The 24,984-nt window shown below is 40.2% G+C and overlaps 1 protein-coding gene across 1 annotated transcript in view; it reads left to right on the forward strand.

Annotated features, from left to right (window-relative positions):
• Nucleotides 1–24,984, forward strand: part of ANO4 (anoctamin 4) — a 110,223-nt gene that overhangs the window by 54,074 nt on the left and 31,165 nt on the right. The window contains exons 8-14 of the mRNA XM_010561988.1: nucleotides 5,289–5,395; nucleotides 7,341–7,396; nucleotides 7,934–8,055; nucleotides 14,477–14,611; nucleotides 15,357–15,453; nucleotides 15,980–16,040; nucleotides 22,559–22,641. Of these exons, the coding sequence (XP_010560290.1) occupies nucleotides 5,289–5,395; nucleotides 7,341–7,396; nucleotides 7,934–8,055; nucleotides 14,477–14,611; nucleotides 15,357–15,453; nucleotides 15,980–16,040; nucleotides 22,559–22,641 (661 nt within the window). The remainder of the gene's footprint in view (nucleotides 1–5,288; nucleotides 5,396–7,340; nucleotides 7,397–7,933; nucleotides 8,056–14,476; nucleotides 14,612–15,356; nucleotides 15,454–15,979; nucleotides 16,041–22,558; nucleotides 22,642–24,984) is intronic.

Below are 24,984 nucleotides of genomic sequence, written 5' to 3' on the forward strand. Positions count from 1 at the left end.
GGCAAGCATTTTTTTTTTTTTTTTAATTTGTGTGGAGTACAAAATAATAATTTTCAAGATAGGCTTCTGAGTAGTATCTCTCTTCTGCAGCCACAGTTTGGGAAGAGCTTTATTTATGCTAAAGCATTTCTTCTGAAAACTATCAGTTACAAGAATGCACAGTTCACAATATGTGAAAAATGTTTTCCATCAGACATGATGACAATTAGTTATTTTTCTACCACATCTTGGTTATTTTGTGTAGTGAACTGCTAGTCAGTTGGGAGTAGTAAACTAGTAATTAGCTGCAATGTCTTAGATAGCTGTATACTAGCTAGGAAAATGCTTTTAATGCTGTTTAGGCATTTCAAACTTTGTATCAGGAGCTGTTTTCTCCCCCCCTTTTTTTTTTCTTCCAAAGGTGATAAACTCTCTGGTTAAATATTAATCTAATATATAATTGAATAAACCACTTAAATATTTATTACTTCAGTGAAAATTAGATTTAAAATTTACACAGTTAGGAGGACTAGGACAAAGTCTGGATTAATTAAACAAAAATGGCCCTGCATACCAGAGGTTAATGGAATTATTCTCATTTGTACTATGTCCCCTCGTGGTACATGAGGAGGATCTCGTCCTGTCTCTTTGTCAGATTTCCAAGACAGGTGTGTCTCAGGGTGGAGTTACGTTTTAAGCTTTCTCTGATGCTCAGATTGGCCCTAATAAATCCCGTCCCTACCAAGATGATGTGTGCCCGTGTCCCCTGAGCTGCTTCACCCCCAGATCCTGGATGGGTCAGGGAGCAGCTACCGCTGGAGATGGGGCGCAGGGCTGCACGGACGCTTACTTGTTTTGAACCAGGATGGTCGCTCTTGGGTTTAAATACATCTACAGTGTAATAACTATACATTTGCAAATGGCTTTTGATAAGCAGGGAATCACAGTTCTGTAAGATTCCTGCTCTTAAACAAATCTTTGTGCAGCCAAACTCGGAAATGCCCTGTAATGGGTTTTTCAAATACTGTCTGATTCTGGAAGTTTTAATTGCCTGGCAAACTGAATGAAACAGGGCATCCCTGAAAAATACATAAAGCTCATTCTATCTCAGATGAATATTCCTGAGTGCACCAGTTTAAATTAAGAAGCAATTTGGTTGTCAGGGTGATTTGGGGGGAAGGGCAGAGGAAGGTGGAGGAGGGATTCAGCACTTTCACGACTCTCTGTTTTACTTTAGAGGCTGTGATGTGCCAAATCTGAAACAGACAAAGCCACTAATACATTCTTCATCCAGAAGTGATCCTGTTTTAGGCATATGATGTGAAAACTCCCCGTTAACCATTAATAAATATTTTCTTTTGATAAACAAAAATGTCAGCTGCAGCCTTAAGTGTCAAGCAAAATGAAAACAAAAAAAGTGATAATAATATACCCATTTTCAAACAAATAACCTATGACCTATGGGCATGTGTGGTAATACTCACTGGAATACTGCAGGCTCATCTTGTTGCTGGTACTACGGCTGATGATTTTCTTTCTCTGATGTTAGACGAGGTAAGAACCTGCTATTGCCTCAGCAAAGGACAGCTAGCTACCACCGGGGGTTTACCTGGGAGTGCAGAGGGTTGGACATTTCTCCTGTACTAAAGAATACACTTCTAATATAGCGATTACTACTTCGGATGACATCTGTGCTTTTAGTTTGTATTGCTTCCAGCGTAGGCATTTGCTTGGAACATAGCTTTCGGTATGGTGAGTGTCAGACATCAAATGTTTCCGTGTCTGGGGATCCCATGGAGCAAAGATGCACGTTGATCCATGCACGCACGTGTCCTCACCCTGTAGCTTTGTAACCAGACCACGGGTGTTCAGCTTTCAGTTTGTATGTCTTACCAGTACAGCGGAAAATAGCCTTTTCCTGCCTTTTGCGTCTCCAAAATAAATTGAAAAGTAAAACCATTTCTTTTCAAATGGGTATTAGACAAAGATTCAAGAGCTAAATTTACCTCTAAAGGGTTTGTACAGCCTGCAAAATTACCAAAGAGAATGTATGAACAGGAATTCATTGGCAGTTTGTTCTTGGTTGAATTCCCATTAATTTGAGGGCATTCTTTAGATGACAGTTAGCTTTGCTGTGCTTTGTTATCCTTGGAAAGATAGTTTGAAAACTCCAGTTCAGAGTCTAATTAAGAAAGCTACAAATATAATTTCAAAGCAATTAACCTTCACTGACTCTTCATGTCACTTACAGTATGAATGTAAGAGCAATATTGCCACAATGACATTTTTAAAAGGGACTTTAATTAAGGATCAACTCTGGAACCTTTCCTGCCAGAAGTGTTCTCATTATCTTCATTGGGATTTTCCTTTTGAGTAAGGACAGCTCACACAAATAAGACTTACAGGACCAGGCTAACGGTTATAAGTGGTGTGGAACAAATCACTGGCTTTATTATCTACCTATACATTAACTTCACGGGCAATAAAAATAATAGTTTATTAACCCTTACTACATTTTATCTTATAAATGAGGTGACAAAGTGATCAAAACCTTCAACGAACTGTCTCCTAAATATAAAGCCTAAACCCTTACTGAGCCTGAAAACAAGCTGTATTGCTCTTATGAATATTCAAACCCTTGTGCCTATTGAAATTCTAACAAGGGCAGCAGAAACAGAACAGCTGAGGAAACTCTTCCCTCTGAAAGCATCTCTAGAAAGCCTCTGCCTTATGCAGTTTATAGCTCAGTAATGTCTGATGAATGTTTATCTACACTTAGTTTGGAAATGTCTTCAGCTCTGGCCTCTGTGAACTGGAATTTGAAGGGTGAGATTCTCCATAGACTGAGACAGCCTTTCTTCTCTGAATTCCTCATTGGATGCTGCAGACCATTAAATAGCCTTGATGGCTCTTCTGTGAATATGGATTTACTTTACCACCCACATTCAGAAAGGAGATAACCTGGAGCACAAACATTTTGGAGGAAGAAATGCCCATAAAGTGTGAGAGAGAAGGGTGCTGGTAGAAAAGGTTAAGTCCTGCACAACACGAACTGCGTGATTCTCACCTGACAAGAGCAACTCCTGTGATTTTTGAGGTCAATTGAAACCTCCCTGGCATTGGCCTAATTTATGTTAACCTCTACGTGGGATGTTGTAACACATAGTTAAAACCACTGGAGATGTTCTCAACCTTTCAATGCCTCCCACTCATGTCTGCCTATTTTTGTTTACTGTGCCAGGGCTCCCTGCCCTCTTGGTGGTGGTGATACTGCTCTTCCTGGGGCTCCGCTACAGTCAATTTCCCAGAAATGATCTGAGCATTTGAGCTAAACAAAAGAAAAAAAAACTGTGATTTTTATATTCAAAAATAGGTGAGGATTGTTTTTAAACTTTATCATCCCAAAACAATGATATTGTTAGGGGTAGCCCAAGATATCCAGAGGACTCATTTTGACACTCCTTTTCCACCTTTGGTGAACTCAAGCATCTCTTCTGCATCCACGTCTCCACGAGTAATGTCAGAAAACACTGAAGGACATGTTCTTGGCATGCTCTAGTCGTGGTGAGTTCTCCCTCTCCTCTCCCCCTCCTGCCCTCAGATCCCTTTTACTGGCACAAGGATGGGCAGGGCAGAACCTCTGCAGCTCTTACACTCAAACGTGTTTTAGGACTGCTTCAGCTAGTTCGGGAATAGGCAGAGCTCGCCATGGTGGTTGTTACACTGAGGTGTTGACATCTGCTTCACAGACACATCTGGTTGCTCCTTCTCAGCCACGTGAGATCAAAAGCTGTAACAACACAACTGCTAAGTTTACAAATGAATGCAAATGACTAAAGTGTTTGTTTAAACGAGTAGTTCTTATTTCTTTTTAAGATTGCATAATGTTTGATTTTTGCCTTTTTTTCATTCATGATTCATGAAAATAGAAGTGACTAAATGCGGAAAAACTATTAACCTACTTGTCCAGAAAAGCTGTTGAAATAACTACCTGTGGTTGCAGTATGACATAGTCATGATAACAGATGGGCAAAATAACCTTGTACCACAAGGAGAATAGAAGAACACTGTCGGTGTTACCTGGATCAAGGTTGCTGGTTTTCCAGATAAGGTGATTCAGTTCTCAACTGAATCAGTAGCTACGAGAACTCATAGCTAAGCCAGAATGGAGATTACTGGGAGGTGAGATCTTGGAGAGGAAAGTCAGACATTAAAAGAAAATGACACAAAGTGGGAAAAATGCTAACTGTTCATTTCTGTTTCACTACTGTTTTTTAATGTGTTTCTGCTGCTACTAAAACAGCCTAATACAAAGCTCCAGCTTCAGCTGGAAATAACGCTTTTTTATCTACTTTAGAGTTTAGCTTGTTTTTTAATCTAATTTCCTTAAGCATTAAGGCTTCTGTGATGACAGTATTTCGTTTTTGTCAAAATCCTTCGAATATTACTCCTGGGAGTATCTGGGGTGGAGTGGGAAAGGAGACTTGAGACAGTAACCTTTAGAAAACCAGGTTTCATTAATTATGGTGCTCTTGGAGCAACTTGTCTTTTATACCTTTACTTATATTGTTTCCATTTTTCCAGTCATTATGATGATATGCTAAAATGTCTTGTTTTCCTTGAGTATGTATATTGGGATTAAAAAAATCTATAAAAAATATATTATGCCAGTCAATCTAATCAATACAATACATTTTGTGGCTTTTTTTTTTTTTTTTAATTTCCTGGACTCATCACTGTTCTGTCTAAACTATTGAACCTGCATTCATATGTAACTTCATAAGTAGCTTCTGAAAGCTAATTTTCTACTCTTCCAGGACCAAACATAGGAGTATGTCATGTTTTCCGTTTCTAACATAGCATTTGATTTTCAGTAAGAGTGGTTTACCAAGTAGATGTTTCCATCTGACTCTTAATGGTAAAGTGTAATAAAGAAGCCTGAAATAGAAATCAAATGTGAATTTCTACAGCTGCACTTACAAATCTTAGGCTTTTGCAAATTTTTGTGCAAGTATTTTGTAGTATTCAGTGAATTATCTAAAAGTGATGCTTATCATAATGAATGCCTAAGTATCTTTGATCTTTCTCTAGACTTCTCCATGTAATTCTTTGTTAGGGAACGAATACTATTACTGACATCATCTCATCCGGTGAATCATCTCACTTAATCTGGTGTCCTTTAGTCTTCCTTGCACTTGCTCACATACTGTAGATTTTTAGTGTGCTATAGAAAGTAATGGAACTCAGTATTTGCTTTAAACATGATACTATATATTCCTGATATGCCCTTTGTTTGTATTTTTATATAGCTTTATCATACACAACAAAGATACTTTCTTCAATAATGCTACAAGAAGTAGAATTGTACACCATATCTTACAAAGAGTGAAATACGAAGAAGGGAAAAACAAAATTGGTAAGTGCTGACAATGTGCTTTTAGACGTGGGTGCTAAGTCCCACCGAAAAAAGAGGAGAAGTCTGCCTGGGCTCGTAACACTCTTGCTTCCTTTTTAATCACCTCAGTTTTGGGCTGTTTACATCTCACCCACTGCTGTTTTAGGGGCTTTGCCTGGAAGACCCGATCATTTCTCTGTAATATCAGGCTGCTTTCACAGGCACGTATGTCACCACGTGGGATTTATCACTTCTGCAAGGAAAGAGACTGACTTAAGCAAGAAATACGTACAGATTAAGGACCCTGGAGAAGCAGATAGACTCGTGCAGAAAAGCTTTTACTCCTTGATAAAAATGGATTTGGAAGGATGGCAAGATTTGTGCTGCTGTACATCTCAGCCTGTAGAGCTTCTCCCCAGCTACCTGCCCAGCCCTAAGGGAGACAGAAGGTTCTGTATCTCTGTACCTGCTGTAGGTCCAAAGGGAGTTCACCAATGATGTCCTCAGTGCAAAGGGTGCCATGCATAACTGTGGCATCGCTTTCAAATAGTGCGTGGAGCGGACCTTCGGAGCGGCACGTACGCAGATCCAGGGGAGCAGGCAGTGACAGAGGAGAGCTGGAGCACAAAACCAGCGATCCTCTTCTGCCTTGTGGTACAGAGCACATACTGCGTGTGTACCCCATCGCGACTGGAGCATCACAAACGGAGAGGCAATCCCCATAAAACTCTGCAGCCTATTTCACTTCCCTGCTGTTTAAACCCCATCCTTCCTCAAGAGGTAGAGAATCATCCCAGAACTTCACTTGTTTCTTCCTCAGCTCCCGGGATGAGGGCAGCAATAGCTCTGAGCAACGAGACCGAGCAGAGGGGAGAGAAGAAAGGGAAGAACTCACGCCATGCATGCAGCCATTGCGTTTAGCACACACGCTTGCAGTCCCTGCCTGCCTCAAGATCCCAAGCTCCCTCACATACCTGCTTGTGTTGTACCTGCCATGAACACAACCTTGCATTGATCACCGGGCTGAGCAAAGCCCGGCTCGGCTGTACAGGTTTTGCTTTTCTGCCAGAGACTTTGGAGTAAAGCATATTCTGCCAAGCAGACGCCAATGCAATCACTGAAAGTGCTATTTATGTTGACTTATTCCCCTGTGAATTAGGAAAGGAACCAGGATTCTTTGCTCCTTGGTCAATGGGGTTCAAATGCCTTCAAGTTGTTAGTGACAGTATTTAGTTTTGCATTGCCAGATAGTTGTTCAGTCCTATTTTGGTGACTTCCCAAGTGAAAAGTGCCCACATCTCAGCAATCATTCATTATTTCCCTCAAGGTTCTCATTAAAGAGGGACAAGGCCTGACCAAGTGGGGTGTATGATTACTTTTTTGTTCCAAATAACAATCCTTTTTGTTCAGGTTCAGGTATATTTTCTGGTCTTGTACTACTGCAGCCTGTCTTGTGCCTGTTCTGTTTGTTAGTCCAGCAGCTTTTTTAAGACATAAGCTGAACATATTTTACAATGTTGTTATCATATGGAAATTAAGAGTTTCAGTTGCTTTACTGGCCTGCAGTTCAAAAGTGTAAAGATCTTCCCTGAATTTTTCAGCTCCCAAGAAATACAGCCTTTCGTTTAAATAGCTTCCTTAGACCATAATTTACAGGGTCAAACTTCAATCCTGGTGTGAGGTCCCTGATTTCACTGAAGTTATGCTAAAGATGGATTTGGCAAATGAATCTTTAAACCTCCAGCATAATAAATGATAGATTATGATTAATATTTGAACAAGTCTTTGCTTGTATTATATCTTAGTTCATCAAAATCTATAAAAGATGAATTTTTCTACATGTATCTTTTACTGTCAATGAGCTTCAAACTTTATTTAGCCAGCTTATTATGAAAATGTGTTTTGCTTTTTACTTAGCAGTTTTTCTGGTCCTATTGGTAAATAATTGGATACTTTTGATTCTTAGGTCTGAATCGATTGCTCAGTAATGGCTCCTATGAAGCTGCATTTCCTCTTCATGAGGTATTTTTCTCAGTTTTTTTTTTCTTTTTGAACAGACATTTCCCACAAAATGAATTCTTGATTGTGTAATCATTTATTCTCGATCTTATTTATGTTATTACTCTCTTTTGCATTCTGTGTCTGTCTCTGACATCCCTCCCATTTAGTAATGCTTTTTTCTTGGGAAAAAATTGCTTTTTTTCTTGCAAAAAGAGATGAATAAGAAGAGTTGTTCTGGATCTGTTCTGTAAAAAGTGTTTGGGTTTGATAAATTATTATGTTTTCAGAGAGGAAAAATATCATGCTGTGGTTTTGTCTTTGAGATTCTCCAATTTATAGTCTTTGACTTGAACACCATTTATCATAAATTTCTTAGGAAGAATAATCTCAAATCTTATTGAAGTCAGAGGAAATTGTCCTTTTAATGTCATATTTAGCTTTTGGTGCACAAGTATGGAGTTTGCATAAATCATCTTATCCATACTGCTAGTGAGAGAGATTTCTTAGATATTCTTTTTTTGCTGCTGTTGTTCATTAATGTCCAGATTTGTATTTTAGGGAAGTTACAGAAGTAAGAATTCAATAAGAACACATGGGGCAGAAAACCACAGACACCTGCTCTACGAGTGCTGGGCTTCCTGGGGAGTGTGGTATAAATACCAACCGCTGGACCTCGTGAGGTAAGACTTCCCTGCTTTTTGTATGTCACATTGTAGGTCTTTTGAGCACAGGTTATCTCTCTTCTGACAAAACCATAAAAAGCTCAGTTAATTCATGTGTTTTTTAAAAAACTGATCCCGAGGTCATGGGAATCCATTTCATTCATGGTGCTACTACATTCAAAGATCTATAGAGGAGCCCGCAGGAGGAGCTGAAAGTGAAGGCAGTTTCCTTCTAGAGTTTCCTGACACCATAACTTCTACTGAAGGGTTTGCAGAATATTTAAGAGAGAAAAAAAGGAAGAGAGACATCTGCGGAGGCTGGGTAGAGTTGGCTGCATGTCTGCCCACTGGAGGAGTTGTTTCTCCTCAGAGCATGGCTTTGGTGAAAAACAGGCTCTCATCGACTAGATCTTCTTTTTTTTCCAAAAGGAACCACAGGAAGAGCCCTGGATGAAGTTTGATGATGCTTATAAATGGCATGAAGCAGACCTCACAGTCACCGAGTGTGCTACTGTGTTCAGCAGCCCTAGTAGAGATGGGCTGAAGTCTCTCCTGTATCACCTCCCTTAAACTCAGCCCAGCCACATCACCACAGTCTGGATTTGTATTCATCTTGGAAGTAGCTTGTAAAGAAGAAACACTGAGAAAGCCGAGACATGACTCCAAATTCTTGTAGCCCTTTTAAATAATGGTTTCAAATAGGCTTGCGTGTGCTAATAGAGGATTACATATTTTTTTATACATGTAGAGAGAGCCAGAGCCTTTACTGATCACGTTGGCAGAACTATTATTGGGCATTAATGGGCTTTTTCTACTTGAAGAGAGGAATGTGAAGCTACAAGGGCCTATTAATAAAGTCTTAAGATGTATTGAGATCACTGAAGATATTGATGCATGGGCCATTGGGAAGGGTCATACAGAGCATGCAACTGGTCCAACATATTAATTTCCCCTTTTATAAGCCCTGTAACTGATAGGAACCTTTGCTTTTATTGATTCTCAGAAATGCTTCCAGATAGAAGGATTTGTAGAGGGTGGCCCTGGAGACAGATGGTGTTATTGATTAAGGCCATATAGAACCTATCCATTTCATAAAACAAGAGCTGTTCAATTTCCATGGAGAAAAAGTTCACAGAGAAATACAATGAAAAAATTGTACCGAGTCATGTAATTTTTAAAATGCTTTAGAAAACAAAGTAATGTATTTGTTCCTCATAATTTAATCCTGAAAGTTTCTTATTTCTTTTTTAATATACTGGCGGGGACAGAAATATGGAATTTTTCTCAAATTACACTATGGAAATTGCTGATTTACTGAGGAGCCAACAGTTACACTGAAGTTTTTTATTTTTAATTTCCCAGTATACAGTAAGATATTAATGTCACATTATAAACAGCTTATGTCTAGAATGTTTTTTAATCATTTGTCCATGGTGGTCAAGGCTGCTGTTCTTCATCAACATTTCTTGTTTGTGAAAGTGCTGTTGAGCCAATATCTGGGGTTTGGTTTAGTTTGGTTTATATGGACCATCAGGCATCTGGAAGGTTTTTAAGTACAAGAATAAGTGGTAACAGAATGAGCAAGGTTAGACACGTGGTTGTTCTGGACCTTGGTAGCAGCTTTCTTGAGTAGCCTGGGTTTGCTGTTTAAGATTTTGTAAGATGCTTTAGCTTTTTATCAGACAGTGACATCCACAGATTTTTCCACAGCTGTTTTACAAAGAAAAAAAGCAATGGAAGTAGCGGACTCCCTAGCTGAGGTCATGGCCGTCCTGTGGGGATTCAGAGTAGGTGTTTACCCGAGGAGGAGGAGGAGGAGGGCAGGGGGGCTGCGAGGATGGTCAGTATTCTCATTAGCCGTCGGGCTCCCCAGGGTTCAGAGCTGCCGCCCCAGCCCAGCCTGCCGCTTGCTGCCTGGAGCGTACCCGTGGCTGCAATAAAGGAGGGGTGACGGGAAAGGGGAGGGAATGCCTTTTTCTTCTCACTTCACAGATGCTAGATCCCTCGCGTTTCCTTAGCTCCTGCCAAGTCTTTCCTGCCTCCTGCCACTCTGAGCAGCTCCCGTGTCTAGTGAGCTGGAGATTTTTCCTTGAAGAGCTGACAACACCAGCAAGACCTGTTGTTCATTTCGCTCGGAAATGTCTCGGCGTGCATACTTTAAACAGAAGCTTTTTTAGTACCAGTTCTGCAGCAGGAGCAACTTTTTTATTTTTTCCCTTACCAACAGCTACGTGGGGTGTGCTTGAAGGGAGTAGTGTTGCCATCTGTGCAAAAGGAGTGGATGGATGTTAATTCTTCCACAGATATCCGGCTAGAACTTACTGCTGCTAGCTGACATTCTCCTTTACAATATGCTTTCGAAAGGCTAAAGAGTAAATTAGATGTAGACAATACAATTATCTCATTCATAGATATGGTATTTCGACCTTAAAGTCAAGTTGCCACAGTGGTAAGCAAAATTGTTCATACTTTGGTGCTGGTTTATTTTTTCCTTAGCTGTTAAAGTAAGGCCTTGCATCTTCGGTGCTGTTAAGCTGGTGCCTCCCAGATTTCATTTAATCTCATCAGCTGGCTGTTATGGAGATACTACTTACTAGAAACAAATGAGAAAAAGTCATTTCAGGGGAATTGCGTGATTCTGCTTTCACTCTGCTTTGAAACACGTGGCAGTATGAAAGCGCAGACTTGGCACAGTTGCAAAGGCACTCCTATTAATCAACAGATGTGCTACCACGGTTTTAATTACACTGCTGTTGGACTTCAGTATCCATAGTTACTTTACAAGAATAATTTAAGATCCTTAAAACTGATAGCAATTGGAAAGAGGCAAGACATTCCATATTTATAGGCTGTGGGACAGCATAAATCAGTGGAAACAGTTGCAGTGATTCTGGGGGACTTTGGATCACCTCCTTCACACTTCTGTGCGTAGCTGCTTCCCTCTGGCTTGTGCCCAAATTGGTCCTGCACTGCTTGTGTGTGTCATTTACAAGACAAAGAGGGAGAAAACTGTATTTATAAAGCGATTGTAAAGCTACCTAAATGAACCTGAAAGCAAAAGCAATGCCTGAGTAACTTCATTTTACTCCGTGTTTACATTAAATGACTTGATTGCAGCTGACAACTCCCCTTCAATCTCCTGTCAAACCTTCCTCCCCACGCCATTGCTCCTGGCATGAGGGCTTCATGTGTCCAACACACCCGTTGGAAAGCTCTAGCTCCCTCACAACTAGTTTCCATGATGTAAAAAGTTCTGTGTAGGATTTCATTCTGACCTGAAAAAGGATTAATGAAGATAAATAGGTTCTTGGCTTGGGTCCAGACCCGTCTGTATTCCAGCTCCATGACTTCCTTCTAGGCATCCTGAAAGCAAAATATTATATAAAGAAGGTCATTAAACACAGAAGAATCCAGTATCGTGTTTTATGGGTCTGAAATCAGACTTTGTAGCTTAATACTTTTCAAAAATGTGCCCTATTGATAAATACTGAGATTGAAATCTTGGCCCAGTTAAGTCAGTGATAGCTCTACCATTGGAATGGGGCGGGAAGAGAGACAGTTCACCATTAAGGCAGGTGATATTGGAGGGCTAGTATACATGCTAGCATAAAATTGAGAAGCTGAAATGATTTTTTTGTTATTATTCTAATGGTACAGCATATATGAGGAAAGGAGAAATGGATTATTCTATTAGGTGCTTGGGGGTTTTTTATGTCTCTGCTTTTTAGGTTAGTTGTGGAAGAAATTTTCTGTGGGAGAACCATCAAAAACACAGAACATTTTTTTTCTCTTCTTATTAAAAATCTGAAAAATTGGATGGTAATAAGTTAGCAAATTTAACAAAAATGCAAATGTTATCAACGCTGTAAAATTTCAAAGAGGCCTTCAACAAGCAGAGTGATAACAGGTAAAATTGAGGTGTAAGTAATGCACAGTGACGCACCCTAGAAAAAAAATCCCTGGAATTCTTCATGTATGTTACTGAGTTCTGGCTAAAGTGTCAGCATGCAGGTAAGAGAACTGCCATCGCTGTGAAGAGCTGTATGAAATTTCTGTTCTATATATAGTGACAGAGAAGAAACAAGGAGCTTGTTCTTCGTATTTGGTGTAACTTGAAGGGAGAGAGTTGCAAAGGCATCTCTAAACCATCTTCATCTCCTGAGGGTCATGATGGTCCAGGCTAACCCAGTTATGGATTGGAACAAATGTGGAACTGCTCTGAATATGGCACCTAGGAAGGTCTCCAAAGACCTTGTTACTGCCATAGTTTGTTTCTATTGCACTCAACCTACTGGTATCTGAGCAGAGCCTTACAGAAAAAATATGCTAACTATGGGGCCAGAAGAAATAAAATATTAACTTGATCCTGATGCAAATTACAGTAGTACAGCCTGTGGAATAGCAGCTGTGAAGCAAAGGGCAATAGTGGAGAATCAAGGCTGTTTGTCCATATTTAAACCAATATGTATTAAAGTAATGTCAACCTCCAGCACTTATTTTTAAAACCAGGCTCACAAATGGTCTCAGATGCCTTTTCCTTACATTGCAGAGATTTGGGTTGCTTCCCATCATGTCCATTCTTCTTTTTGCACACACTGAATCTTGCTTGGGTCTTCAACTAGGATGAAGCTGTTTGATCTCTAGATCAAAAAAGAGTACGATGATTTGCACCGTTAGATGGAAAGGTTCAAGAGGGTAGGAGATGAAGTTTGTCATGAATGTTTGTCAGCTAGGGGGGTGGAATGAAGAAGCATTCATCCTTGAATGTAGGGAATGAAATAAAAAAAACCCTTTTGATGAATGTTAGGTTTACTTCACTGCTTTGAACTATGTACATGGAGAAAAATGGGTCATAAATATTTAGTGGAAGTAAGCTCAAAATGTGAGCTTGCCTTTTCAGTGGAGCAGGCACAGCTTGACGTCCTATGTGTTAGGAAAATAATTAGGCCAAAGGGTTCACTAACACTCTTAAGTCAGGGCTCAAAAAGCAGTTTGCAGTGTGTCTTTTTACAACCAGACCTGCTGCCCTTGTCAGAACTGAGCATGTTATCATTAGCCTACCACCTCTTTAGCCTGTAAATTTAAGTCTCTGTTGAATGGCAGAAGAATAAAAACAACATGACAATATTTGGCTTCTCGTACAGAGCTGGTAAACTCAAAAGATAATAATCAGTGTAGGTCAGTATCATTCAGCAGAGCATGAGCTCAGCCCAGATATTGCTCATGCTGGAGATTTTTTATATCCATTTGAAAACTGATGATTTTGTCCATTCCAGACCAAGTCTTTCTCTTCTCCACTGCTTCCAGCCCCAGAGCCCATCATGGGTCTGTTCGTCCTCACTGTGAAAGTTTGGCCAAAGATGCTTTCTGGCAGCATTCTTTGTCTCTGGACAGATCAGAAGTTGCATCATTAGCGTAAAAGTGGGTTTTCAGCAGCAGCTATTCCCAATTCAGTTGATATGCAAGTTTAAGTTGTCTGCAAAGTCTCTGAAGTGCAAGAATATCACCTTGCCTCATTCTTTAAAACTAATCTTGCAAATAATCTCCTAAAATCGTCATTGTAATCATGATAATTGCATATTGATTTGTAAAGCATCCTAATCTGATCATCAGCCTACTGTGCACAAGACCATCAAACACAGGATAATGCATGAGCCTGCTCCTATGCTGATGAGTTCAGCAGGTTTTTTCTGTGCTTCATGTACTCTTTAATGCATAAATAAAGGTTTGGTTGTGTTTTGGAGGAGGAAGAATGAATATGTAGCAAATAGGAGCTTCCTGGCCACTTTGCTGTTAGTTTTTAAGCAATATAGGTAACAAATTAGGATTAATTCAGACTACTTTCTTCAAATCAGTGCAAGATGATACATAAAGGTATTTGTTGGACCTCACTTGCACTTACTTTCCACCTGTGGTAGAATCACGAGATTATTTTTCCAGGAACTGAGCTGAGAAAAGAAATAATCAAATTAAAATAAGCTGGATTGGCGAATAACCTCTGGTTAATTTATTTCTTAATAATTTGGGCCAAATCATTTTTGCTGTTATACCGGTTTTTAGGGATGAAACTGATTTAAATGCAATTATTTGGGAAGTACAGTTACACAGCCAAAAGGCAAAGAGAGCCACCAATTTCCCAAATACAAAGAACTAGCTTTTTAAAATGAACTCAGTGTTTCCTTTCTGAGGTCTCCACTCATCTCACTGTAAACTGTGGTTAGTGAATTTTTCAATTCATTTTTTAAGTTCATTCATGAGGCAGGTCCCTCAGTGTGGATTTAGAAGCCTAGTTGCAGGCTTTTTTCTTCAGGAGATTCTGACTCTGGTCTCTAATCTGCTCTTCAGATATGATAGAAACATTTATTTTCTATTAACAAGCAAGAGTAAGCAGACTTATTCTAATTAGCAGGTAACTTCACTGTGTTGTGTTTTAAAACAGGCGGTACTTTGGTGAGAAAATTGGGCTGTACTTTGCCTGGTTAGGCTGGTACACGGGGATGCTCTTCCCAGCTGCCTTCATTGGATTGTTCGTCTTTTTGTATGGAGTCACCACGTTGAACCACTGCCAAGTCAGGTAACGTGGGCACTTTTATAAGGGAAATTACAGCTGTGGGTTATTATGAATAATTTAAGAGATCTTCATATGAATTGTTAATTATTTCATTTTGAACTGTTGAGTGAATACTCAGGAAAAGACTGTGCTTGGTTCTCACAAAGTACCCAATACCGAGCTTCCCTCGTTTTGTGCTCCTGAATTGGGATGGGAGGCAACGTTTCTTGCGCAGCTCCGGTTGCCGATGGTGCTGGCAAACTCAGCATGAAAAAGTAGGGCTCCTTCATTACCGTTGTAACAGGGCAGCAGAAAAGCGGGGAATTTTCACTCTCTTCAAGGCCTTTCCCAAAGATCCACCACACGGAAGCATTCTTCAGGTGAAGACCCCCAGGCCCTCTGCTGAGTGCCGCATCTCTACGGTCTTGCACACTTAAGTCACAAGAACAACTCAAACTTCACTTTATCTGCAATCATCCTCACCCTCCTCCTACCAAAGGTCAGGTCTGGCTCAAGAAGCTGGAAGTGGTAAAGAGAAACTTCTAGGCTGGCCCTGAAGAACTGTCCTCTGCAGATATGACTGTAAACTCTGAAGTCTTAGACAGTGAACAAATATTAATTACACACATGTAGTTATGAACATCTTGGCTTCAGTTACAGAACCAGTATTATTCAATAAGTAACTGAATATTAGTGAAACTTATCAATCCATTTTAAGACTGATTGTTGTGCATCAAACTATTAATTTTTATCTTTTCCATTTTTCCAGTAAAGAAGTCTGCCAAGCTACAGATATCATCATGTGTCCTATATGTGACAAATACTGTCCCTTCATGAGGCTGTCAGACAGCTGCGTTTATGCCAAGGTACGTTTAAAACTAAGCAAATAGAAATGCTTTCCTGGTAAAAGCATTAATTTCGCCTTTTGCATTTGTCTTTAGTGAGCTTGGGTAGATAAAATCTTGAAAGGACAGATCAAGTTCAGCCAATATTAACATTCATTGTCTTTTACCAAGACTTAGTTTGGGTTGTAAAACACTTGAATGCAATTTGCACTTAGAGATTCAGCAGTCCCAGAGGTCGTGTCCTAGATGCATGTGCTACGGTGTCCTTGGCATCAGCCTTTATCTTAGGCTCCATCCTTTGTACATGGCTCCATAAAATGAATGCTTTGGGTCTGAAACGATGCTCACACCTGGTGTTGGCAGGGGTCAGTCCCAGGCCAGGCTGGCAAATAGTCCTGTCCATTGACAGGTCGTTTCACACGTCAAGGGAAGGATCCTCAGGATTGTCAGGCTGGCTGCACTCACAAACACATTAATTTTATTAGGTGAAAATAGAAAATAAAGCCTTATTATCACAAATTGATCACACTATTGATATATCCCTCAGGTAACCCACCTTTTTGACAATGGAGCTACTGTCTTTTTTGCTGTTTTCATGGCAGTGTGGGGTAAGTTTTTGTTTTGATATTAAGTAATTGCACAATCTTTTTCTTAAAGATTGTGATGCAACATGTGCCTTTGTAATTTCCAGCACACTTCTTTCAGACACTGAGAAAAACAATATAGGCTTGATTCTCTTCTGTTTCTGCAAAAGGAAGATGGAAATTGTTGAAATCAGGTTTTTATGTGATAATAATTTTAATTAAAACAAAACTGTGTATGCAGTATGTAGTGTCTATGTAGGTAGTTATGTTCTGGGGGATTTTGTAATTGTTTCTCAATCTGTTGGCACTGAGGCCTTTTCTCTGTTACTGTTCTCTTCGCTTAAGGCAGCTCAGTTTAGTGTCTGTACTAAAATGAATTAATGTATTGTTTTTCCTACCTTGCAGAAAGGCAGTAAAGCTTAAATACATGTAAGCTGGTTGTAATTAAAGCAGAACTCTGATGAAATAAATGGAAGATTTAGTTGAATGACCAATTGATCCGAGAGTGGTCTAACTGTTGCCATGGAAGCTGAATTTTGCCCATAGGACAGTTCTATTTCTGGCTCAACTATTTTTCCTGCAGTGGTCTTGTAGACACAATTGAAGGCAAGAGGAAACAATAACTTCTGGCAGCACAAAAAGTCTTTCAAAGATGCCCTGAGCATGCCCAGGCTCTTAGCTCCTACCATGCCACTCTGAGAGAAGGTTAACACCTTTAGAAAATGGCTCAAGGAGGTGCCCCAAAAATCACATCCATCTCACAGCTCCAGGTGCTTGAGCTATCTGGATTTAGCCATTGTTCTTCTGCTCCTACTTGCACATCTCCAACTGCTTTGGAAAGATGTCCAAGTGATTCTTAAAATCTCCATTTTGAACTGCAAATCTCTTTAATGAGCCACAAGAGAAATCCAGGAGGCAACATCAGAGCCATAAGGACAACATAGATTAGCCTACCAGTCTGTCTCAGCTCCTTCCTCCAAAACTAAGTTGTTGTCTTAGTCAACTAGTTAAATTAGGTCACATACCAATCAAGCCTATTTATGCCATTGCACATAATATTGATAGTATTAAAATATCACAAATTACATTAAGGAAAAAATCCACAGATCATACAGATTGTATGTTTCTCCTCAGTATTTCAGCTTTGTTTTAGAGCTACGCCAGAGCTGAGAATCAGCAAAAATTTCTAAGCCTTGAAGATTTTTTTAGATGTTTACTCAGCTTTTCCAACCTCTTTCTCTATGTGCTCACTGAAGCTGAGAATTTCCAAGACAGTTTAGAGGCAGGGACTTCCATCTCAGCTAGGAAAATGGGTGGGTTAACATTGTTGGGCATTAATGTCACTGTTCCTAACCGCTGGTGAGTGTGTCTTTGGAGTGCAGCTTTTTGCACCAGTGCTTTTGTTCCTCCTTAACAGTAACGGTGCCTTCATCAAAGAGCTGTGCTCACAGCATTGCACCTCTCTCTTAGCACTGCCCCGAACCAGGGCTGTAGGAAAAGCAGCTCCAGGTAAGGGGATTCCCTCGCTCAGGTCACCAAATCCGGTCCTGCCTGCGAGAAGGCTGAGCAAGCTGAGCGTGCCTGCTACGAAAAGTTGTAGGTCGTCTCTCTTTCCTGTCCCTAGTTGACAGGAGCTGCACCTCGCTTCGGTTAACCTCTCTTTCCTCCTCCTCCTTCAGCATCACTGTCAGACCCCCAGACCCAATTCCCCCTGGGACTATCTCCCTGACAGCCTGCCAGGACTGGGAAATGCACTGCCCACCCACGCATCTCCAGCGCCTAAGCCCACAGAGAGATAAGAAAAAATATAATAAATGCTGCCTTCTGGATAATTTGGCTAGTGGACAAGAGGGTATAAGACAGCAGCTGGGGTGAGAGCTTCCCCACACGCACTTCGGGGGGGGGGGGGGTGATGCCTTGGGGAATGGAGTGATCCCATCTACCCAAACTGTAGTTTCTTAAATAAGGCTTTACTGAGACAACGGTGAGGTTGTGGAGATATTTGCCATACAGTTAGGGCTAAATCAGCAGAACAAGGAAAGCCACGCTTCCCAGGGATTTTCTAGTATTGTATTTATGCGTTGGCTTACCGCCTGTCTTAAATGGATTTTCAGTCCGCAGTAGGCCTATTGGCAGTTGCAGGCATTACCATCATCTCAGTAAATCCTAGAGGAAGAGAAGAAACGATAATAGCAGTTTGATCGTGGAAGTGTTTTTTCTGTCAGCATGAAACAACTGGCAAGTGCATGACAAATTGGCTGTGAAAAGTTCAGCCTTCTAGATGATCCAGTCTGACAGACACTAGCATATAAAATAATGATGGCAGTGCTTTTAAAAAAAAGAGAATGAAAGCAAAAAAAGGCAGTTAGAATTCTGTGACCTCTTCAACCTGAGCTTAGCCACTGTCTTCTTATCTAAAGTACCTTCTTCACTGTCTTTTTGACCCAGTAGTGAACTCCCATCTTGAGGGAGAAGCCTCAGCCATTTCCTTGGGGTTTTTAAACCCAAGAGTGGTTAGTCTGGGCTTTCCATGAAAAGGTGATCTATATGGTGGCTTCCTGCTTTTACTCTAAAGACATCTTTAATTGATGGACAAAGTGGGCTGCTCACTTTTTAAATAGAAATGAAATGCTTCTCCAAATGATGAGCAAACTGCTGTGGCCAGGCTAGGGAGAGGAATAGCCATGACAAATATCAGTGTGGTCTGCTTGATTTGTGGAGCAGCAATGAGCCTGGCTGTAGGACTCTGAAGCACAGGGACCCATCTTTTATAATGCTTCCTTGTGGGATAAGTGGGTCCCATCAAAGTAAGGTTGGAATTGTCAAGTGCACCAGAAAATACTGGAATAGAAACACAATTTTCTTCAAAGAATATATTGACTCATCACCTCACTGCCTGGTTTAAGCAAAGTCCTGTATAAGAAGTAAAAGTAATTGATATAATAGGAAAAAAAAATGATACTTGCTGAGGTATAGCCAAGAGACGTCAGGCTTAAGACAACTGTCATTTTAAACTGGTGTAGCAAAGGACAAAAGATAGTCTCCCTTTGGTACACTGAAGGAATTCACTGGTAATTTTTATAAGCTTTTCTGTATTGGAGCTTCTGTTGAAAGGAAAAACCCTTTCAGAAGCACTGAAGCTATAAATCCCTGTGCGTTACAGGAAACAGCAAGTCCCTATAAACACTAATACTTTATTGGTGAACAGATTGTTGTTGTTGATCACTGATATGTCCTCATCTCAGAAACTGGAAAATAATTTTTCCTTTTGAGAATCTCTAGTCTTGATGATATTTTCCAGATGTTCAAAGCTTTCAAAAAGAGGGGAGCAATAGCATTTTTTGTGTTTCTGTGCTAGAGGGAAACACCTACACTTTGCCCTCTATGTATGTCTTGAGATATGTCGAGCTTGATGAAAAGGTAGGTCCCATTTCTAGGAAAAACTCCTCTCTTTTTACTGTCTGAATTGGATTCTTACCAAAGACAGAAAATGAGAGAAAGATGTTCATTCTAAATAAATGTTGACATTTAAAATGCAGAAAAAAGTCATTCTCAGAAAAAAATCAAGGTAAATTTGATAATCAGTTGACTCCCAGCATGTTGCTGTAAAGCCAGATGGAATTGTAGCTTTTGCTTTTCCAGTTGAAGTACTGGGGAAAGCTGGTGCAAAGATGTCCCTGTCTAGATGTTTCCTGAAGCTCAGTAGCAAAGTTTTGCAACTGTCGAACAGGAGAGTCCATCTATTTATCATTTCCAATGGTTTGCTAGAGACAAGGTGGGCTGATGGTAGTTTTCTGTCTCTGCATGTTTTTGGGGGACTAAGGGACACAGAAAAGTCCTGTTTAAATTTTCTTCTTGTCTACCTAGAAGCATGTTTCTTTTGATAAAGGAATTAGCTTTAGAGCACTTGCTAAAAGGCAAAGTTGGGAGGGGAAAAAAGGCCTGGCATGAAGAATTTAACACTTTTTTCAAGCAATAAGACATGCTGACATAAAACATTTTTTCCAAATGTATCAGTCTAATAAAAGATACTAGTTTCCTCCAAACTTTGCCTCTAGCATAAAACATTCACATTGATCTGCTCTCTGAGGAGACAGAATTTAAGGATGTTCTTCAGCAATATTCCTGGTATATAGAATATATTTTAGAAGTCAGGATGGATATATTAAATGGTGTTCTGAAATACGATAGGGAGAGGTCTTCTGAGAGAAGGTCAGGATTAAGCTATTTGCTGCGGGAGGCCATTTGCATTACTAGGTAAGATTGCAACTTGTTTCAAAAGCATCTGAGGAAATGATGTTAAGACAGCTGTTTGTGCAAGTGGATGCTGAGGACTGAGCTGCAAGGTCGAGCAGTGAAGCAGGGCAAGCATAGTATAGAAAAAGCCAGTAAAAGACCTGGGAGTTAAGGCCAATGAGAAACTCAAAATTTCTCAGGATTTTTGGAGAATTCTCAGCATCTGGTTTAAACACAGCAATTGGAAAATGGGAGAACGATAAGTACAACTGTGTCCCTTTGAGCTGTCAAAGTCAGAAAAGAATGCTGAAGTGTGATATAGGGTATTAGTGATTACCTGACTAAAAAAGAAGCAGAGAAATTTCAAAATGCAGTACGTTTTAGAAGACCTAAGTAGTACAGTGAATCAATCAAAGATGGTTATTTATAGCACATTTTAAAATATCTAGCAAGGGAAAAGTGCATACTGACCTGGATAGAGGGAGAAAAGTGTAGCACAGTAAAAGCTAAAACAGCACTGTGCAGATCATCCTATTTGCTGCTTAATGATTTGAAAATAGCCTTCTAAAGAAGCTTCAGGAACTGCACAGGTGCTAAATATACTCAATATAATATGTATAGATTCCTCACTCCAGGTGTGTGAAAAACAAGAAAGAAAAGAAGTACAGTTCAGCACAGACATATTGGAGAGGTTCACGCCTGTGGACTCTGACGCCCACTCAAGTCCTGCTTCCAGCTGCTTTTTGGAATGGAAACAGAGCGGTAGTAATCAATCAGGCTTGTTTCTCTCAGGTCTCCAAAAAGTGCAGGGCTACTTGTTTAGCCTGTGCAAAATAACTCAGTATGAGCTGATAGGAGAGAAGCAGCTCCACCAGAAGACAAGTCAAGGAACAAACAGTGTGGTGGTTCGGCAGCAGCGGAGCCTCATCAGCGCTTAGTAGTTTTGCTGATCCCAACCAATCATACTGCAATTTTTACAAAAAGTCATAGAAACATTAGGCTCAGGAGACTGAATTGAATTCTTTATTAGATTAAATCAAAGCAGCTGGTTACCTGGTGTAACATAACTCCAGCTTTCAGCAAAAGGATGATGTGATTTATGAAAATGCCTTCAAACCAAATAGCTGCCTCCTTAAACATGCTTTTGATATCTTACTTTATCTGCTCGCAGTGTTCATTTTCTAAGCATATCTTAGCTGTATTGGCTAATACATTAAAATACAATAATTCTTACTGGCTAAGAATTCACTTTCACCAAACTGATTCCAGTGCTTAGTATCATGTCAGGTCATTCTCAATATGCTGCAGTAGGGCAGATAGTCCATTAAGGACATGCTTTTAGGACTGGATGTGGAACATATTGCCAGGCTATAGTGACACTGTTACAGCTGATTCTGTGCTAGCTCATAACAAAGAGGTTTATGTTCTCTGTGGTTATCGGCCTGATGCTTTTCAGTGACCAATAAAGGGAAGAGCCAAACCTCACAGTGGGAGAGGAAGCCTTTCCATTGATTTGTGTTAGCTTTAGGCAGCTTCCACGTTCTTTTCACAAAACAAATTTAAAAAACCTGTAACCATAAACAGGCTGAGTATTACTTCTCCAGAATATGAACATATTATTTTATGACTGAGTGCTTCCTTGATTGTTCCTCCCATCACAAAATGGAAGCACAGTCATGTACAGGCACATTACACTATCTTGAACTCTGTCAATATGGGATGTACAGCACAGAATGTTTAATTGTCAGATATTAATGCCACACCACATAGACACACTCCTGTAGTGTGAAAGAAAAGGTCTGGATTAGAAAGGTGCAAGACAGAAGTTCCCATTTCCTCAGTAGTACTCTACAGGTTTGCACATGCACTGGAATGTGCTTCCTCTGGGTTCTGGCTTCTGTGGATTGTAAATGGTCTTCAGAGAAGGAAAGTTACTGCTTTATCTACAGCAGCCCCCAAAAACCTTTAGCTTCATCAGAAATCTGCTATATCTAGTAATGATGACTCACAGGAACAATTTTATTCTTTGAGAGTCCTCCCTTGGTTGGTTAGAAATTACACATTCTCATTTAGCACTAAATGAAATCTCTAAAGCCTCAATCATACTTGAAGCAAGCAAAGTAATCCTTAGAAAGCAATGCTTTTTGAAAGCAGTTTTAATCATCAGCATGATTTGCTGTTCAAAGGAACCCATTTATGCAAAGAAATGAAAATAATGTAACAGCTTCATTCAACAGTTCTGTGACAGTTGTTAACGTTTTCTTGACTCAAAAACAACTTTGTATTTTTTTTCCTATTTGCTCCAGCAACTGTTTTTCTGGAGTTTTGGAAAAGAAGGCGAGCAGTAATTGCTTATGACTGGGACTTGATAGACTGGGAAGAAGAAGAGGTTTGTATAAAAAAAAAAATACTCCTTAATCTTTAATACAAAAAGATTTGGTTTAAAATGTAAGCATGTTTTTCTTTTGGATGTACCTTCCATTCATTCTTTGAATCTTCATAAACTAGGAAATAAGCATTTTTCTCCTCAGATGTTTCCTCTGGCATGTGAAAAAACTTTCCCCAGTCCAAACTGTCCTCTCTTTTTACACCTTTGTAAATCTAAATTAATTTCAACATACCAGTGGCTGTCATTGCGGGAGATTTCAGGAAAAAATGCACTTTGAGGGAAGCTAACAAATTTTGATTTTGAATCCAAGGAAATTCTTGACAGCCCAGGGTACGTGAATTTTGGCAAATGAGCTTTTATCTATTGTTTTAGATAGCCACTAAGAATATTGATGGAGAGAAAGCCTTGTGAGGCTTGTACCAGCTTCTGGACATTCAGGTGCTGGTTGCCTAAGTATATAGGGCTGCGGAGAGTCTGGGGGAGGTGAACCAACCCAAAGGACTGAATTCATCCTCTGTCAGTAGAGCTAATCCCCTTAGGGAGGAAACCAGAGGGCAAAAAATAGCCTTAACCTTTTTCTGTGGTGGTTACCAGAAAGAAAGAGCATGCTCTTGGGACTGAGAGCTGAGGTGTAAGCAGAATTAGAAGGTTTTATTATGCAGGAGAAAAGCAAGTTTCATTGGGTGTGGCAGAAACAGTGCTCCTCGAGTGGGATTTGGACATGCAGGTGTCCACAGAGTCTGCTCTCCTTCCTCTCCAGAGACTGTCCTGAAGCTCTTGGAGGGACTGGAAGAGGCTGCTGTACTGGTTCCAGTGCAGTTGAACTTCTATATTGCTGCCTCTGTGGAAGAATCTTGCCAGTAGAGAAACAGACTTCTGAGTTGTGGGATTTTTGTCTCTACAAGGCAATGTAGTTCCATGAGGCCATGAAACAATACAATTGCTCATTTGCTGGTAGGATTTTTTTTTTAAATGCTTAATGACTAAGAAAATAATCCAAGAACATAAAATAAAACTGGAAATTGGTTTCTTTATAGCAACAGGAACATCGTTATTTGTGCACACATGCTGTCAATTCTTGGTGATACTTCAGGACTATTGTCATATCTTTAGAAAATACTCTAATACTGATTTAACTCTCCTGAGATTAGCAGCCTGCTCTTGCCAATGCTGACAAGTCACAGAGCGACAACACTGAGGTAGTCCTGCCTGAGGTTCAAATATTGGTCAGGATTAACCTGCAGTGATCGTGTCCCCTCATGGCTAGTTGCAAAAAAAGCCACTGCTGCTGACAGCTCAGGCAAAAGATGGATGTACCAAATTGCAATTTCCAAGTCAGGATTATAGCTCAGTGTCCCCAGAATGAGAAGGAGCCTTTAAACTAACAAAATGCACAAGCAAGTACAGTATGAGGCCCTTTTTATTTTTTTCCCAGCAAGCCTGGTCTTGCAGATGTTTGTAGTTCAGGATGTTATATGACTGCACCTTTCACCATTTAACCTCCCTGGATTTGGGATTATGCTGATTTATAAAGCCATCCACCTGATCCCTCTATGATAGGCTCATTTACAAATATTGAATTTCCTGGTAAGATTGTCCTTAAATGATGCTTTGCTTTTTTTTTTTTTTTTTTTTCCTTTCCATGTAATAATGCTAAGTGATTTCTGGCTGCTGTGGTAATGCTTGGAGGAGTCTTTTGCTCAGGTGTGAGCACAACAGCTCCAAGCCCATTCAGGACCGGTCCCCGTTCCCTCTCCTCTTTATGCACGTGGCCAAACTCCGCTTACAGCCTTGCTGCTACTCCTGAAAGGGCATGTTCTCTTGCAGAGCCTAGAGGAAAGTGTTCCCATGGAAGATTTGCTCTCTGCTTTCTAAGTTTTTTTGGAAGAGCATTACCGTGCCTATGCAACTAAGCCTTTAGCTGGAATAAACACTGAGATGACAGAAGAGACTAGAGTTGCTAGATTTTTCCTCTTCCAGTCAGAAAGCCTGAAAGAGCTTCTGGTAGTTGAAACTATCCTCAGAGAAATATGATGTGTTTATTTTATGATCTCTATCAAATAACATTATTTTTTATAAGAGATGCTTATGTTCCACTGACAGATTATTTCAGTTTGGCCTGCAGGATGACATATGCACGTTGGTAATGTTCAGAGGATGCCTGCTCCCCGCTGATGGTCAGCTGCTCTTTTATTCTCACACCAGGCTCCTTCCAATGAGCTCCATCAACAAGACGTCAGTCAGGTGCCCCGGGGCAGTGGCGGGTGTACCTGCTCCAGAGCTATTCATTGCATCTTCTTACAGTTCTAGAGGGAGTTTTGTAAGTCTCTACAGCAGAAGGTA

This window comes from Haliaeetus leucocephalus, unplaced genomic scaffold (assembly GCF_000737465.1).
Source record: "Haliaeetus leucocephalus isolate CR32 unplaced genomic scaffold, Haliaeetus_leucocephalus-4.0 Scaffold151, whole genome shotgun sequence".
Taxonomy (NCBI): domain Eukaryota; kingdom Metazoa; phylum Chordata; class Aves; order Accipitriformes; family Accipitridae; genus Haliaeetus; species Haliaeetus leucocephalus.